This window comes from Copadichromis virginalis, linkage group LG2 (genome assembly GCF_057382275.1).
Source record: "Copadichromis virginalis isolate Kocher_CV1m ecotype Utaka linkage group LG2, C_Virginalis_male_GT1.1, whole genome shotgun sequence".
NCBI lineage: Eukaryota > Metazoa > Chordata > Actinopteri > Cichliformes > Cichlidae > Copadichromis > Copadichromis virginalis.
In genome coordinates, this window is record NC_140619.1 from 34,597,677 (window position 1) to 34,616,331 (window position 18,655).

Below are 18,655 nucleotides of genomic sequence, written 5' to 3' on the forward strand. Positions count from 1 at the left end.
AGTATAAACAAAGAGTCTCCGTGCTTTGGCTTTCAGTTATAAAGTGTACCCAGTGCTTTAAGCCTCCTCCAGATAAGAGAAATCACTACAGCGCCAGTTTCAGAGCACGAGGTGTGGGCTGTCTTTGAGAGGAATCCCTGTACTAGTCTCTGGAGGAAACTCTCACCAAATATGGTAAATGACGTCACGACACGTGGAGAATTTCGTGAGAGGTTCCAGACAACACTATTTCCCGTAAGTACAGAGGGGCGTGGTGTGCATATACTGCTGCTTAAAGAGTTTACAACCTCACGATCATTCCCAGACTTCCGATCCTGGATGTACGACTGAGGACTACCGTGAGCGCTGAAAGTTGTTTTCGAAGGTTTTTGGACGACTGGGGAAAAAACAAGGAGATATTTCTTTCCTCGCTCCCCCTTGAAGACTTCTTTGGACTCTACCGAATACGCAAGTCGGTGGGCTTGCCCCCTATTTGAATTAAAACACAAGACTCAACCACTTAGTTTCGTGAGAACGGAAGACTATATAGCCACAGCTGGATTCAGTTTTCTTTTCACTGAGAAAGAGAGGATGTATCGAAACTTTGGGAGTCAAGAAAGAGGCAACCCACCGTACACAGGCACCTCTGGGACAAACCCTGCTTCCCTTGGAAACACCAGCACTTCAGCCACACATCAGGAGCAGGTAGGTGTGCTGTCACTGACTGAACTGGGTAAAAGGTTAGGGGTCAAATAAGAACAATACGGTTAAAGTTTTGAGAAATAACTAAAAATGTTCTAGCTAACATTAAGGAATACAAATTTAAAGCTGTTAAATCATCACACTGTAATTTAGTTTAGTTGTACAAGTAATAGATAAAAAATAATAATATTTATAATAATGGTTATATAATAGTTACGCAATAATATTAGTTTACACTTTTAATCCTGCACTTGTTACTTATCGTGAATATTTCATTATATAAAATCTTCTTCTTTCAAACTGTTTATTTTTCTTTTTTCCCTAGAAGTTTACAATGGCAGGGGCCAGTCAGATTATCCCCAGCCTCAATGCCATCACAAGCAACCAGGACCTCCAGTGGCTGGTCCAGCCCTCTCTCATGCATCCACCAGGCCCTTCGCGATCACCAGTACCTCCTTACCCAGTCCACCCAGGGGCGAGGCCACTGGTTCCACCACCTTCCCAGTCTCACCTTCTCAGGACAGGGGTCATAAGAACTTCTGCAAACAGCCCATCTTCAACAAGGCGCAGGAATGATGAACATGTAAGCACATAGCTCACAAATGATTGTGGGTTTTTTGTTTTTCCACTAAGAAACAAGTGAATGAGCCCTCTTGGAAGTTGCATTCTCCCTCGAGGGAATGTGGTGTGGATGCTGAGGTGTGGAGTGTGGCTCAATCACTTTTGTGTAATCAGTGCGTAATGTCCTGTAATTCTCTGTGACACAATAGTGCCACTTCCTCTAGATGTATGGAGAAATAGGAAGAAAATCTAAAGATATGTTTTTTAAATCTTTTTCTCAGCACTGGAGTTAAACACACACTGTTGTATTCTCCTTTGTTTTTTTACTGAGTTTTTGTTGACAGTAAAATTAACAGGTGATTATCAGTTTTTTCTTACTATAGAAACATCACTCCATTCAAAGTAACTTTACATTTGACTTCCAACACACAGTATAATTCTGTACGTTTCCCCAGGTACGCTTTGGCACACATCCTCGTCATAAAGTTGTAAATTCATTGAACAGGAAGTGGACTGTCATGTGACTCATAGGGGCAAGTCATGTTCTGTGACTCACACCTGAGTCACTTTAGGGGTCTGAGCGTGACTCATCACCCCGAAAGGGCGGGAAATGTTGGATTAACTGCAATTATTCAGTAGAATGTTGGATGAAGTCAGAATTCGGGTGTTACAAAGGCACAAAAGCCCAGACGCTTTTCAACCCTGCAGCTGCCATGGCTGTGATGAGTCAGTGTGCACACATGGTGGGAGTATTTCACCTGTGTCATGCTGCCTGTGGTGGAATTTCACTGTGCATGTGATGTTTTGAAATTAGCTGTTTGCCTAAAACAAGCCGGATTAATCCAGTTCAGGAGTTTAGGCCGCCTTCATGTTTTGTAGTAATTTTTCTTCTCCTCTTCAGTTATCTCGGGAAGAAGTCGAAAGGCGCAGAGTAAGAAGGGAGAGGAATAAACTGGCAGCAGCAAAGTGTCGCAATCGGAGACGGGAGCTGACAGATTCCCTGCAAACTGTGAGTGATCTTTAATATAATAGTATATGTAATATGTAATATGTTAATATGTAAGGTGTTGGTCTCAGTCAGGCATGAATGAATCAAACTCTGTCTTTCTCCTGCTGTAGGAGACAGACATGCTGGAGGATGAAAAGTCCCGCTTGCAGAAGGAAATAGCTGAACTACAAAAGGAGAAAGAGAAGCTTGAACTGGTCTTGGAAGCTCACCGACCCATTTGCAAAATAGAGGACTCTGATTCGGATTCTGACTCAGGTCCATCCATTTCCTCTTTGGCAGCCATCAAACTAGAGCCAGCGGACTCCTGCAGTCCTGGACCCTCAATCAAACCACCCATAAAGCTGGAGAAGCCCAGACCAAGGATAACTATCCCCACAAAGCCTGTAACATCAACCGCCTCTGCTGTTGCTACTGAATCAGAGTCACTCCACACCCCAGTTCTCTCCACGCCCTCTATCATGTCCTTCACAGCTGGCACAGTTTTCACCTACCCCTCTGCCTCTTTAGACACCAGTGCCTCCAGCACATCCCACGTTACATCACACCAGGGAAGTGTCCAGCAGTCTCAGGCCCCACAGCCCTGTGGGATAGCTCATCGCCGCAGCAGCAGCAGCGGTGACCAGTCGGATCACTCCCTGCACTCACCAACCATCCTCTCACTGTAATCGACGGCCCTGCCTTCCTGGCAATACACTAAGTTTGATTTCAGCGCAGTCACAGTGCAGGATGTCAAGGAAATGTGATGGAAGTGAAAACGACGGCTCTTATCATTTCGAAACGAGCAACGTGCAGCTGCTCGATTTCTTTAGAAAGTTGATGCTTTTCTTAGATAATATGCAAATCTGTGGCATTATTAGAAGACGAATGTTACACTTTTTTTAGTTTTTATAAGAATATAAAGTCTTTATATTTCTAATTTTCAGAGTTATAAAATAAGAATGAGTGTGTTTGAGGTTTATTGCGAAAGCACTGCATGCAGACTATATTCTCTAATTATACAAACGTTGTACACATAACTGTGATAACTCCATTTAATCATATATTATTAGATATAATACATTATAATGTTCCCTTTGATGAGTTACTATATTGTTACAGTGTGTTGTGAAAGTCCTCAAAAAGGGAAACGGAGTGCTTAAACTAACAGGTCCATATTTATGCGTGGACCCTTTCAGAACCCTAATATTATCTTTATACAAATTACTGACCACTAAGGCTGGGCCATAGGAGTTATTATAAATGATATAATCACATATTTATTATGGAGAATATAATATATTTTTTGGTACTGTTTATGTTTTCTGTTAAAATGAACTGTTTGGAGGGCAGTGCCTTAAATTTGTCTTTGTTTGAAAAAAAACCAGATAATAAAGAACAAAGGTGTGTGCAAAGAGAAATGGTGTACAGTTATTGGCAAAATAAGCAAGAGACTGTGACTGAAAATCATCTGAAAAACAGCAGATTACTCAGAGTCGATTGTCTGGATCATTCGAAATGTGTGAAAGAGATTCAGAAATGTAAATGAGACGTGACAACGCGACTGAAATGAGGATTCGATTCATTGATCAGTTGCCTGATTGAAGTTTAATGTTCTAGTAATTTCTTTTTAATTGAGCAGTAATGCTGAATATTCTCCAGGCGCAGCAGTGGTGGAGTCAGACAGTTTTATACACTTTTTTTTTTAACTTAGACTGGGATGAAACACAAATTGATGGAAAGTTGTCTTTAGGTCAAAACTAAAATTTTTGAGTTGCTTCTTTCCACCATCAACATTTTTCTGCCATCCGAAGACAAAATTTTGGTTTATCTCAAAATATCAACTCAAATTTTTTGGTAATAACACAGCATTTTTACTTATAGATGAAAAAATTGTTCATTTATTTATTATTTTTTAAGTGGCAGAAATAGGTTTTCACACATGTAGACATGTACACTGTGAAGACTCGTATACAGTCACATTTTAAATCATTTTAAAAGAAATATGCAATGGTTGTTAATTTAATTATTTTTTAACTGTTGATAAAAATTAATTGATTGTTAAGATTATACCCAGCTGTGTCTGATTACTTCTTAACTCCTATGATTATGTGCGAAGAACCCCCCAATAAGCTTCATTATTGGTTCTGGGGGCAGTGCCACCCCAGACCCCTGCCTGGCTCCGCCCCTGGACTGCAGCTTCTCCAGGTTTTTGTGGTCTTTGATCTTAACATCTTCAGACTGTTGATCAGAAAAAATCCAATACTTTGAAGACATTACCCTTTGACTCTGGGTGTTAAGGCCATACTTCATATCAGTTAATTGAGAAAATACCTGACACAGTAATAAATACAGAATTAATCATTAGTGGCAGCGAGTAAGAGAGTTTGATTACTGCACCATGCGCTGACAAACTCTGCTGGCCACTCTCTGACCCTCCACTCTCAACACTGTGGCCTCTGTTACCCTAAAATGAAGTGAATCTCTTGCTAATACATACACGGCTCAGAGAGCATTGAATTGCTAAAATGGGATGAGCGAGGCAGAGAGGCGGAGATGGAACAAGAGTCAGATTGAGAGCTGGAGAGCACGAGGGAGAAAAAATCTGTATGTACGCTGCTGTCAAAGGACGTCTGTGCATCAGTAAGTGGGTAAAAGCATCACCCCCCTCCACCCCCATCAGCTCTCCAGACTGTGCAAATAGGGCTCCAAAAATAAAACTGATGAATATCCATAACGTCAGTCAGTGTGGCATGAAGGCAGCATCAATCAAGCGCAGTTGGTTCAGACACGAAGGTCAGAACAAATGCAGAAATCAATTTGTCGTGTGTGTCATGTTAAATGCATGTTTTCTGCAAGGCAAATACACAAAGAAAGGTCAGAACAGCCCCGAGTGTCATAGCCACTGTATTTAAAGCTTTTCAGTGCACTACGAGCATAGCCCACCAATAAACAGCTAACAACAAAATAAACCTCTTGTAATCCAGGTGCTATGGTTTAAACTGAAACTGGTTAGTAAAGCTAGTTAATACAGACAAATCAAGATTAAAGAAGGGCTGAAGTTAAGTTTGCTCCTAATGTTACAGATTAAATACAAAGCATGAGTTACAGAAGAAGAAGCTAACAAATCTTATGATAATTCAGCAACAACTTCATTTAAAAAAAACAAAGACAAGAAGAAAAAAAAAGAATTTAAACAGCTCGGCTTAAACAGAATAAAAATCAACCAAAACTTGTAGACCTTCCAGTTTGATACAAAGAGTTTTCCAGTTGAATTTTAAAAATAGTGACAGAACTTATTTTTCAGTTCAGCTCTGCGTGAGGTCCAACAACATCTACCATGCCTGATCCAAAGTGAGTGTGTAGGTCTGCACGTGTTACATTATTCTCAGCAGCCCCACCCCTCAGGAAACCTAAAGGGCCTTCACGTCAGGCTGCTTCACAGGCTTTGTTACAAATGGTGACAATCATCATGCACACATGGCACTCCAATCCTGTCCTGAGGAAGCGAGAGTGCATAAAATATTACACATCATTAGCAAAAAAAGCAATTATCAAATAGTTTCCTTTGTTTCAGTGCTATTGGAATTCAGAGGACTAAATATGGCTCGAAACTGGATTGAAATGAATCTTTAGATCTGTGTTTTCAAGATCCAAGATAACGCTGTCCAGTGCAATTGAGAAAAAGGCTTCTACCAGTGTAGGCTAATCCAGTGCATGAGATAAATTTATATATGTGACCCACTTTTTTGGTCCCATTTTTTCTCAACAACAGACCACTGAAAAAGGAGAATTTTCAGGAGAATCTTTAGAAAAAACACTGTAAAATTTAGACATGTTATCATCTGGCAAACATCTAATAAATGTCTTTGTAAAGTCCTGAAATGTGGAAAGAGTCTCAAGTCTAGTGGCACACAAATCTTTGCAGCATTCAGAAAGCCCTAATGCTTTTTTTTTTTAATCCTCCAGATTAATTTGTACTATCTGACAGAGCACCTTTGTCTCCCTCCAGTCCTCAGCTGCTGACACACACCTGCCATCAGTCATCAGGTGAGCACACCAGGTGAAGCTGGTCTGGGCTTCCCACGCTGCCTGTGCTTGAGCTCCCATCTCCCAGGTCCCGGGCCACCATGCAGGGCAGATTCAGCTCGGTGGAACCTCCTGGACTGGAGTCACTCCTGCTCACACACTCCTCTTCCAGGACCAGGCACAGCTCCTTCAGGTCCAGATTCTCCTTCACCAGCCCGTCCTGCATGCGCTCCAGGTCAGCGAGCTTTTTCAAGTACCCGCCCAGGTCCTCCCGCATCACTTTGGCTGCGTGATGCCCGAACAGCTGCCATTCCCGGGCCAGCTTCTTCACTTTGAGCCGGTCGTCGTCTAGGAAGCAGCACAGGTCCCGCAGCTCCGTGTTCTCCTCCTGCAGGCGCTGATTGATGACTTTCAGTTCCCTGATTTCGAGGAGGTGTCCCTGCAGCTGTTTATTTACCTCTTTGATAAGCCGACCGCGCTGGATCAGAGCCGATATTTTCTCTGACTCCTCTTTACGCAACCGGCTCACCAGCTCCTCTTTGGAGCACGCCAGCAAGTCCTCGTCCGACATCTTTGACAGTTCTCTGTTTATTATCTCACCTTCGCTACCCATTTTTTTCTTCTTTCAGTAAAAAACGACACCTATGGGTACCTGAGAATCTATTAAAAGCGCTGAGATGTGGCTATATTTAATGCTCAACACATGCATCCGCTGTAATCCAGATGTAATGTATTTGATCACCGGAGGTAAAATCAAGGCAGAAACATGTGGTGTCTTTATTTAGATTGTCTTTATCTCCAAGGCTGTGACTTCAGTCCCTTTTTGTGCTGTTCTCCGTGGATAACGCCTTAATGAGGTCGTGTGTGAAAAACGCACCGCAAGCCCCTATTAATGTCAATCTGTCATCCTCTCAGCAGCAGGCTGCTTTCTCCAAAGGCCTCCGGGAGCACAGCAGCCCTTATTTCTCCTCCCCGCGCAGTTTTTTTTTTTTGAAGGCAACAGCCGCTCCGTGGGCTTTTCTGGACAAAGGCCCGGTGAGTCCACGGAGGCTTGACCAAGCACACCCTGCAGATGTTGTGATTTCTACACCGCTGGCATCGTCTCATCGGGCTGTGCTTGTCTCGCCTCAGCTGAATGAACTCCGGTGGCTGCAGGAGTCCGCACGGCGCAGCAGCTTTACCCCCCTTTTTCTTTAAAAAAGATTCATTGTTTAGATAAAAAAAATAAATAACAAACAAAGCTCACCGCTCAAAATATGTACATCATCATCTGTGCTCATCCTCCGGAGATGGACTGTTACCACAACAATGTCCGCCTCCGCCACTTTCACGGCTGTGACTCCGCTAAGCAGCGAGCTGCGTGTGAAGCTGGAGCTCTGACGGAGACCAGTACAAGCAGCCTTCAAAATAAAAGCTTCAGATTGTTGTTTTTAAGAAAAGAACTGTCACAAATGTTGCTTTGAGAGCACCGCTGAACTAGATTATATATTTGTAACGAGTGACGCCTTTTAGTTTTGGTCGCGTTTTAGTGAAGCCGCGATGCTCAGCAGAGATGCTTTTATTTTGTAGAGGTTTTAAAGGAAACTTTACTGCTTTATCAGGATTTGTAACTTGGCAAATTTCCTTAGATAAGCTAGTAATCAGAACTGTTTGTGGTTTTCTCTGATGTTCGCAGTGTGGCAATTCCACATTGCGTTATTTAAGCCTGTTTTGTAGCCGTAAATGGCAACATTTAATAATCTAAAGCTCTGTGGTTCATCTAATTCCACTCTAAATAACGAGATTTGACATGGAAGATCCTCTCTCCACGCGCTCCCTCAATGAGGAACGTGTGCGCCCCCATTTGGATTCAAACCCATTTTTTTTATTTCTTTATTTTATTGTATTTTTCTTTTCTTTTTTCTTATCCTTTTCATGCTATGAAACCAAAACAAGTTGGAAATGTATGAAGGAAATTGATAGGAAAAGCCTGTGTAAACCCACTTCCTTCGGTTTTTCCTGTTCATTAGAATGATCTCATCCTCAAAAACCAGATACATGTCTATGACAGTGGAGTGCATGAGTGACTCCTGGTTGTACTTGTTACTTTTCAAAGAACATTGGCGGAAAGTGTGACTGCAGACCCTTTTTTTCCATGGGTTTATGCTGAGGCATTCAGCCACATCCTTCCGCCCTCTGTCCCACCTCCATTGTTTCACTGAGGCCACAACAATGTAGGGTGTTAACCGCGCAAGGGGGATCTGGGGATGGAATCAGGGTGTCATGTGAGGTTAGAAATGAGAGTGTTGATGCGCAGCAGGAGAGTCGACAAAAAAGGCGTGTTTGGCTGATTCGTTTTCACCCTCCCGTGTTGTGATTTTTCTTTTTTGAAGGACACATGCAGAAACACAGAAAGGGAGGGCGAGGAGAGGGATTTACGGGGATTTATTTAGATTAATCGTCAGAGGAAAAGAGCAGATTGTGTAAACGCAGGCAGCAAGCAAAGCGCACAGCACTGTGGGGCCCGGTGCTCACAAAGAAGCCTATCTGTGATCTGACACATTTTATAATAACTTAGGGAACAAATGATCAACAATAGGGTACTGTGTGGCTGCCAGGCGCAGTGCTGTAATTTGAGTCTTCACATAATCGTTCATTATCTTTCGGATTTTCTTTTCTGGTCACTGAAGTCTTTCTTTCTTTATATGAATGTTACCTGTTGAGTTACTGTAGGGTAATTCACCTCTAATCCACCCCTTGGATGGTCAATCAAAGTAGACGTTGGCTTAGAAGAGAGGCCAAACATTGAAGAAATAAAAGAAAACTGCTGATCCTGAAGGCCATTTGTCAAGCTTTCAATGATAATGATTTTCTATGTATCTAAACACTCTAATATCACAGAAGTTACCGTTTTGTCTGCACTAACATTACCTATTATTACGTATTCACTTGTCAGAGCCACACCTTAAAAGCACATGATCAGCTCCTAAAAAACTACAGATGAATGGTGTGTTATTCATATTGGTAATCCTCAGGGGCGTCTCATAGTTGTGTCACATGCTGCCCACAGTCATGTGAGACGTCTGCAGTAACTGTTAATGGGAAAAAGAGCAAGACCCCCCCTCCCCCCCACACACCGAGAAAACTGATGTTTAAGCCAATGAAAGATAATTGAAAAAGAAAAAAAAACACGGGAAGGGCTGTGCTATATGTAGATATAGCAAAATCCTGCAAAAATAAATAAATAAAATAGAATCACCATAATCTAGAGAGTTGGTGATGGACTTCACAAGGAAGAGGACGTCTGCTATACGACCCGTTTCTATCCTGTGACGGGGTGTTTATGTGGTGGAAGAGTACCAGTACCTGGGTGTCCACGTCTACAACAGGCTGAACTGGAAGACCAACACAGAGGCTGTAAACAAAAAGGCGTGCCGGGCTCCTGAGAAAGGAGATATCCTTCAATATGTGCAGCAAAAGTATTCTCTTTCAGTCATTTGTGGCCACTGTATGATCTTCCGGGGGAGCAGGGGTATTATTATTATTATTATTATTATTATTATTATTATTATTATTATTATTATTATTATTATTATTTGCCTTGAGTGTGTTGATAGAGGTGTGAGTGAGTTGGAAAGAAGTATGTTTCTGTATTAATATGAATATATATATACTATATATATACACTATAAAAAACACATTTATTTATTTATTTAATATAAAAAGCAGTCACGTGTACATTGAATGTTTTCAGTGCCTGAGTTTTGTGATAAGACGATGACATAATAGGTATCTAAAACAATAGCTTTATTGCAAGGAAGGTAATGAACATAGCGGACATAAACGATCAAAGGAATTTCACACGATACAAAAAAGATGCGACCGAAATACTGATTAATAGAAAAATGGGAAAGAAATTAAAATGGCAATTAAATTAAAATAAACTTAAATTAACCAAAAAACAAAAACATATTTTTAATTCGGGAGCTTTTCCTGTGACATCATAGAACCGGAAGTATCTGCTACGTGACTGCTGTTGTTGACATTACGCACTCGTGTCTCTCACGGGCTGTAATATTTCATAGACGTTGTTGCTGTAAATTCAAAAGCTGCTTAATAATCGTGTCATATCGTCACATTAACGTGGTCTTAATTCGCCGCAGTGCTGCCCGTTTATTGGCCGTCGATAACTGTGCAGCTCGGCTAGCTCCGGAGGCTAACATTTTATGGAGGAAGTTAGCTAATCAGTAAGCCATGGAGAGCAAATTTAAGCCCAGCTAATAGAATTAAATAGTTCACTTTGCAGACACGATTTTATCGCCGCCAGCTACCTGAGAGAACACTGAGAACAAGGTATAATATCACCCGAGCTAATCAGCTATATGTCGGTGATACCTGAGCTAAACAATAAACATGTTTTTCTTGTTTGTTTTAAGCAGATGTCTGTAGAGCTGGATGTGTTCGTGGGTAACACCACCATCATGGATGAGGAGGTTTACCAGCTGTGGTTGGACGGATACACAGGTAGGGGTAACGCTAAACACATGTGAGAGTCTGGGTCACAACGATCCTATTAATAGATGCGTTTTTATATAAAGAGTGTGTGATTACCTGGAGTTGGCGGCTAACACAGTCAAAGCAGAGGTGCCCAGCCTGAAGGTCATCCACCTCAAGTATCAAAGTATATTTTAAGGGGTGGTTCAGAATAATAAAGCAGTCCAAAAATAGTAATAACATGTAATAAAGCTTCAACATCACCATGTGACACTTTGTTTTGCAGACAGTGATCCAACTCAGTACAGACATAGAATGCAAAATCCTACAGTGAACTGAGGGAAATGGTTAAAAGTTAAAAGTTATTTAAAACATACAGCAGGAGATGGAACAAATGACTGCCTGAGTCTATTAGTGCTAACTGTGGGGCGACTTAACCTTCTCTCTGATAGAAACGTGTGGTTGTTAATATGTAAAGGATGCTGAGATTCTAAAACGACAGTCTGTCCCTTTGAGAGGACGCTTGATTTCACACAGATACTGAAATTCACTAAAGGTGGTGCCCGGTAATCTTACAGGACAACTTAACCGTTTTCTCTACTTTTCACCGGTTTTAAAGATTAAGGCTTTGCCAAATAAGCAAGTCACAGAAAATAAAAGCACAGACTCAGTAAGAAACTGAATAAAGCATTTCCAAGATACTTTAAAAAACAGCCATGATTGCCCTTTCTGAACAATGCATCTGTATTTGAAACAGCATTTAATTTCTCTTCCAGGTATTTTTATGGCTGCACTTCTCCCAATGGGTCACCTTTATTGAGAAATGGTGCAGGAACAGGGGGACTTGGCCTCCTCCAAAAATCAATAAGCGTTCTTTGGTCTGAGCCACATTTAACTGGAGGAAATACTGATCACACCTCTTAACACATTTGTAAATGACTGGGCCATGATTTTGCTACACAGCCTGTTGAAAACGTATAATTACAGAGTGACTGGCTTCCTTTAATTATATAAAATAAATTAAAGTGTTGAAACCAAACAGTCGAGAGGGGATCAGTGAAGGACCTCAGTTTTTAAAACTAATTAATGTTCTTGTTTTTACAGAAAATAAGATACTTTTGTGAAATACATAATGGTTTCACATCTTAGGCGTCTAAAAATGTTAAAATGAAGCATCTGAGAAGGCAAGGGAAAAAAACTACAGTGAAGACGATTTAGTGTAATATTTAAGCTCAGACTTGGCAGTTAGGCTGCCGCATTACACCAAAGCAAATACACATAAGAAATAAAAAACAAACATAAAAACATAATCAGACTGTAATAGTTTGATTGCAATAGGAGCTATTGAGCATTTGTAATGATTCCACCTAATCCATAGTTTGAGCTTGAAGGCAGAGCTCTGCATACAGAGGTCGATCATTCTCTGAGAACACAGAAATACTTCAGTCAGGCAGATCGTTTTCTGTCTCCTGTGATCTGCTCACTGTTTCTGACAGTGCTGTTGAGTGTTTCAATATAGTTTATTTCCAGGCTGTGTTTACTCCTTCCAGTTAAAGTTTTTATTAGTTTTGTTATTAATTTTTAGTCATAATATGGGGTGTGTTAATTAGGATATTCAGAGATGAGGCTTGATATCCTCATTGGGACCCAGTCAGAAAGCACAAATGATGCTTAAAGGCTTAATTTTTCAACTTCAAAGTAATTGCAGTAATGAATCTGAACAAAGCAAACAAACACACGCTGCTCTGTCTGTAAAGAAAACGAACAAAAAAGTTTAGATTGCTTCAAATTCTTGAAGACAAAGTTAGAGAGGCGAGGCTGAGATAGTCTGGAGATGTGCAGAGGAGGTATGGTGGATATATTGAACAAAGATTAATGAAGATGAAGCTGCCAGGCAGGATTTACTAAAGCTAATTACTGGTTAAATTAATTTAGGATAAGTAACACAATGTATAACTCTCTCTTGGTGTAACTGCCACCCCATGTGAAGGTGAAAAAGTGTGTTATCTCTAAATAATTTCATCAAGTAAGTGGAGAACAGGTGTTAAAAAATACATGTGACATACAGTCATGTAGACATCCCATTATAAATAAAAATATGCACCAAACCCTCCTCATGAATCCATCCACTGTTTCCATTCTCATCAGTATTAAACATAGGAGTAGGTGTTCTCTCTTTGGAACGGGGTTTACTGGGTGCACCTAGCAGGATCACATGTTAGGTGTGGTGATTTCAGGTCAGGTACAGTGTTTAAACACACGCACGTGTGGCTTCTAAGTATCATAAGACTAATTTAAGGAACAAGTAAACTTTAAGAATCAAATATGGTAAAGAAATTGGAAATACAGGGTTTAATGCCCAAATATGGTGCAGCAGCTGTTTCAGGCTGCTGATTATTCACAGCACAGCAGTGATTGTTCATTCATGTTATCACATTTAACTTCAGGCATCATCGGTTCATCAACCATTTGAACTGCGCTTGTGTGATTTATCCAACAGTGAACGATGCAGTGAAGGTACGCATGGAGGGAGGAGTGATGGACGAGTGTGAGGCAAGTAAAGATGTCCTGCTGAGTGACACCATGGACCAGTACAGGACTTTCCAGATGTGTGAGCGCCTGCTGCACAGTCCGGCCAAACTAGCCAACCAGCTGCTGTTCCAGATCCCTCCTCATCGGCAAATCATGCTCATAGAGAGGTGCGGCCATGACGCTCTAATTTAATTAACCCATTTATTTCAGAGGAGTCACAACTCTCTATTCCTGTATTTATTTGCCAAACCTCCTCCTTTATGCTACGTTTCTTCTCATGGCAATTTGTTTTTTGTGTCTCTTGCCTTGTTTAGATACTATGCTTTTGATGATACATTTGTTCGTGAGGTCCTGGGAAAGAAGCTCTCCAAGGGAACAAAGAAAGACTTGGACGACATCAGTGCCAAGACAAGTGTGACACTAAAAAGCTGCAGACGACAGGTAAGTCTTCACTGTGCATTGTAAAGATTGATATTTTAAAGCTCCGGCAGTGTGTTATTGAATGCTAGGATACAGCTGAGTGTTGAAACAAACATCAAACCATGCCAGAGCTCCTGTTGTGTGCCGGCTTCAACAATTAATTTGGTTTTATAGCTCTGGGTACATTTTATTAGTTGTGGTGGGATTTCTGATTGTGGAGCAGATTCTTTCAGTATTAGTAAATCTCTTGCATTGTGTGTGTAATTTCAGTTCGACAACTTCAAACGTGTTTTCAAAGTTGTCGAAGAGCTGAAGGGACCCCTGGTGGAGAACATACGTCAGCATTTTCTTCTGTCTGACAAACTTGCAAGGTAATCAGCGACAGGCACAGAGCACAAGCCTTCTGCCTCAGGCTTGTGTTTTACAGCAGTTGTATAACTTAAAATCTGTTATGTTGTAGTGTTGTGATGAATTAATATGTTATTTTGCAACAAATTCTAACGAAATACCACATGAAAAGATTGGGTGCTCTGATTGCTTGGTTTTATTTTGTGTTTTTTTAAATGCCGTGTGTTTATTGTCTTTATCACAGGGATTACGCTGCCATCGTTTTCTTTGCCAACAATCGGTTTGAGACGGGAAAAAGAAAGCTGCAATACCTCAGTTTCCAGGATTTTGCTTTCTGTGCCGGTCAGCTTATCAGCAACTGGACAGTTGGGGCTGTTGGTGAGTGCTTAGTTTTGACTCAAATAACCACTTGATTAGAACCAAAGTATCTCTAAACACACATAGTATCAAACCTTGAAGGACATAGGCTACAGCAGCTGAAGACCGCACTGGGTACCTCTCCCTTTAGCTAAGAAACTGAGGCTCAAATTCACACAGGCTCAACAAAATTGAACAATAGAATATTGGAAAAATGTTGCCTGGTCTGATGAGTCTCGACTCCTGTTGTGATGTTATGAGGTAAAGCCAGCATAGATCCATCCTGCCTTGCATAAATGGTTCTGGCTTGTAGTGGTTGTGTGATGGTGTGGGAATATTTTCTTGGTACTTTTTGGGCCCCTTAGCTCCAGCTCAGCATCATTTAAATACCACAGCATTCCTGAGTACTATTGCTGACCATGTCCATCCCTTTATGAAGATATTGTACCCATCTTCTCACTAGTAACAAATCTGCAGCAACTGTGTGATGCTGTCATGTCAAACCTGAGGAATGTTTTTAGCACTTTGTTGACCCTATGAAGAATTAAGGCAGTTCTGAAGGTAAAAAGCTGGTCAAACCTGCTATTAGCAAGGTGTACCTTAACAAAGCCGGTAACTATATGTTGATTGTGTTTACTAAATAAAGTTTAGATCAATGGCTCTGTCAGTGAGGTTTACTGACCACCAGAGGTCCTTCAGGCTTTACTTCATCAGTAAGAGGATGAATTTTAAATTCCCAGGTTAACAATTAGGAGAGTGAAAGAGGGAATAATATTAGGTAGCATCTGAGTCATTATACTTAATAACCAAGTAGTTATAAGAACACAAATATTTAAAATATAATTTCTAGAAATATTTCCCATTAAACTAACTCGACAGTGTCTGAATTTTCCTGTAGACAACATGGTGGAAGACATGGACGTCGATCTTGACAAAGAGTTTTTGCAAGAACTGAAAGAGCTGAAGATTTTAATCACTGACAAAGATCTGCTCGATCAACACAAAAGGTAACAGGAACACGCTTTCCAGACACTTCCATGTTTTGCTGACTCCTGAAAAAGCTTCTGAATTTTTTAAATCTGTTTTCTTTTCCTTTCTTCTCTTATTTCTGCTCAGTTTGGTCTGTACAGCCCTGAGAGGAAAGACGAAAGTTTTCATTGAGATGGAGGGTAGTTTCAAGGTGAGAGATGATAAGTATCTTTATGATATTCCGTGAGAATAACTGTGAAAAGGAAATAACAGTTTCGAATGTAATTTTGTTTCTGCAGAATCTTTCCAGAGGCCTCATCAACATAGCTGCAAAGCTGACCAACACAAAAGATGTCAGAGATTTCTTTATTGATCTTGTAGAGAAGGTGAGATTTTCTTTAAAAAAAAAAAAAAAAAAAAAAAAAAAAATATATATATATATATATATATATATATTTTTATATATATATATAAAAAAAAAAAAACACCCAGCACGCCCCTGCGGGCGGTTTATCCTTCAAGCTCGGGTCCTCTACCAGAGGCCTGGGAGCTTGAGGGTCCTGCGCAGTATCTTAGCTGTTCCCAGGACTGCGCTCTTCTGGACAGAGATCTCCGATGTTGTTCCCGGGATCTGCTGGAGCCACTCGCCTATCTTGGGAGTCACCGCACCTAGTGCTCCGATTACCACGGGGACCACCGTTACCTTCACCCTCCACATCCTCTCGAGCTCTTCTCTGAGCCCTTGGTATTTCTCCAGCTTCTCGTGTTCCTTCTTCCTGATATTGCTGTCATTCGGAACCGCTACATCGATCACTACGGCCGTCTTCTTTTGTTTGTCTACCACCACTATGTCCGGTTGGTTAGCCACCACCATTTTGTCCGTCTGTATCTGGAAGTCCCACAGGATCTTAGCTCGGTCATTCTCCACCACCCTTGGGGGCATCTCCCATTTTGACCTCGGGACTTCCAGGTTATACTCGGCACAGATGTTCCTGTACACTATGCCGGCCACTTGGTTATGGCGTTCCATGTATGCCTTGCCTGCTAGCATCTTGCACCCTGCTGTTATGTGCTGGATTGTCTCTGGGGCATCTTTACACAGCCTGCACCTGGGGTCTTGCCTGGTGTGATAGACCCCAGCCTCTATGGATCTTGTGCTCAGAGCTTGTTCTTGTGCTGCCATGATTAGTGCCTCTGTGCTGTCTTTCAGTCCAGCTTTGTCCAGCCACTGGTAGGATTTCTGGATATCAGCCACCTCCTCTATCTGCCGGTGGTACATACCGTGCAGGGGCCTGTCCTTCCATGATGGTTCCTCGTCTCCCTCCTCTTTCTTGGGTTTCTGCTGCCTGAGGTATTCACTGAGCACTCGGTCAGTTGGGGCCATCTTCCCAATGTATTCTGGGATGTTCGTTGTCTCATCCTGGACTGTGGTGCTGACACTCACCAGTCCTCGGCCCCCTTCCTTCCGCTTAGCGTACAGCCTCAGGGTGCTGGATTTGGGGTGAAACCCTCCATGCATGGTAAGGAGCTTTCTTGTCTTTATGTCAGTGGCTTCTATCTCCTCCTTTGGCCAGCCTATTACCCCAGCAGGGTACCTGATCACGGGCAGGGCGTAGGTGTTGATGGCCCGGATCTTGTTCTTACCATTCAGCTGACTCCTCAGGACTTGCCTGACCCTCTGCAGGTACTTGGTGGTTGCAGCTTTTCTAGCGGCCTCTTCATGGTTCCCATTCGCCTGCGGGATCCCCAGGTACTTGTAACTGTCCTCTGTGTCTGCAATGTTGCCTTCTGGTAGTTCAATCCCCTCAGTTCTGACTACCTTCCCTCTCTTTGTTACCATCCGACTACACTTCTCCAGTCCGAACGACATTCCAATGTCATTGCTGTATAGCCTGGTAGTGTGGATCAGTGAATCGATGTCTCGTTCACTCTTGGCATACAGCTTGATGTCATCCATGTACAGGAGGTGGCTGACAACTGCTCCGTTCCGTAGTCGGTATCCGTAGCCAGTCTTGTTAATGATCTCACTGAGGGGGTTCAGGCCTATGCAGAACAGCAGTGGGGACAGAGCATCTCCTTGGTAGATCCCGCACTTGATGGTGACTTGTGCTATGGGCTTGGAGTTGGCCCATATATATATATATATATATATATATATATATATATATATGTATATATATATATATATATATATATATATATATATATATATAAGTAAAGACGGCTCAGCCAGCCTGAATACTTTAATGTCTGTCCCAGCATCAGTCTGCCTTTGAGGCTTTATGCTGTAACCTTCTCACCTCCTTTTATCCCACAGTTTATTGAGCCGTGCCGTTCAGACCGGTGGTCAGCTGCGGACATGAAACTCTACCTCACTCATTACACCAACTCTGCACACATACTCGACACATTCAAGTGAGTTAATGTGCTTTTATTCTCCGAAGCTTATCAGTCAGAGCCTGGCACCGACCCAGGTTATCAATTCCCCCGGGGTATCCTGTGCTAAAATAGAGCTGTGATTTTCATAGAGAGCTTTTGGGGAAAACTTCAAATAACCGAATAAGGATATGCATGGTGGTGTTAGACGCTGCTGAAGCGTGAAGCTGTATGTTAAAACCCTCCCAAAAATTGACGCTCTTGTTCTGCCAGTGGGTGTCTCCCTATCTTGCTCATGACTTCTTAAACTGTAGTTACCTTGTTTCTCGTGCAAACACTCAGGAATGTAGTTAAGGGTTTACACAGCCCTGAACCACTACAAGCTTAACAAAGACATATTCATAAAAAGAAACATAGACCCCCCCACTCCCCCACCAGTATACACAGGGGGGACACAGATTGCCTCATTTACTCTCTTCACTCTGATTTCACAATTACAGTCTGACATGAAATTTGGAGCACCTCTTTTCACTCCTTTTACTCACCGTTTTCTTTCTCTTTTCTGCCCTCAGACATCAAGTTGTGTGGGACAGATACATGGGCGTCGTCAAAAGCTGCATCTTCAAAATGTATCACGACTGAAGAGTTCTCCTAGCGGTTCACGTCTCCTTTCAGTTTGCTATGGCGTTACTTCGCTCCTTCGGATGTGCTTTCTCTGCTTCTTCCGTCATCGCTGTATGTTTGTCTGCCTGCTTTGCTCCTAGCGTCCCCCAACGTTGTCTGTAAATTTGGTTTGTAAATAAAATTAAGATTTTACATTAAAAATGCCCTTCTGTTTTATTTCCTATGTAATGTTTCATGTTTATTCTGGAAGGAAGAGATGTTGTGATTAACCCCCCCCCAGGATCTTTCACCGGGGGTTGG

The 18,655-nt window shown here is 41.8% G+C and overlaps 3 protein-coding genes across 4 annotated transcripts; 2 read left to right on the top strand and 1 right to left on the bottom strand.

Moving 5' to 3' along the window:
- Positions 1-285: 285 nt before the first annotated feature.
- Positions 286-3,595, top strand: fosl1a (FOS like 1, AP-1 transcription factor subunit a). Of its 2 annotated transcripts, none has more exons than XM_085432061.1 (4): positions 286-684; positions 1,007-1,264; positions 2,144-2,251; positions 2,362-3,595. In XM_085432061.1, the coding sequence occupies exons 1-4, from the start codon at positions 571-573 to the stop codon at positions 2,914-2,916; spliced, it is 1,035 nt and encodes a 344-aa protein (XP_085288187.1). In that variant the 5' UTR covers positions 286-570; the 3' UTR covers positions 2,917-3,595. The 2 variants fall into 2 exon arrangements, with proteins under 2 accessions (XP_085288187.1, XP_085288194.1); XM_085432068.1 differs by having other exon boundaries at positions 1,010-1,264.
- Positions 3,596-5,118: 1,523 nt separating this feature from the next.
- On the bottom strand, positions 5,119-7,607 carry ccdc85b (coiled-coil domain containing 85B). The gene has a single exon (XM_085432081.1). The coding sequence runs from the start codon at positions 6,867-6,869 to the stop codon at positions 6,267-6,269; it is 603 nt and encodes a 200-aa protein (XP_085288207.1). The 5' UTR covers positions 6,870-7,607; the 3' UTR covers positions 5,119-6,266.
- A 2,628-nt stretch (positions 7,608-10,235) lies between these two features.
- Positions 10,236-18,550, top strand: fibpa (fibroblast growth factor (acidic) intracellular binding protein a). Its single transcript, XM_085432091.1, has 11 exons — positions 10,236-10,588; positions 10,675-10,759; positions 13,230-13,428; positions 13,576-13,702; positions 13,952-14,052; positions 14,274-14,407; positions 15,285-15,393; positions 15,503-15,566; positions 15,655-15,741; positions 17,673-17,770; positions 18,304-18,550. The coding sequence occupies exons 2-11, from the start codon at positions 10,675-10,677 to the stop codon at positions 18,371-18,373; spliced, it is 1,074 nt and encodes a 357-aa protein (XP_085288217.1). The 5' UTR covers positions 10,236-10,588; the 3' UTR covers positions 18,374-18,550.
- The last annotated feature ends 105 nt before the right edge of the window (positions 18,551-18,655 follow it).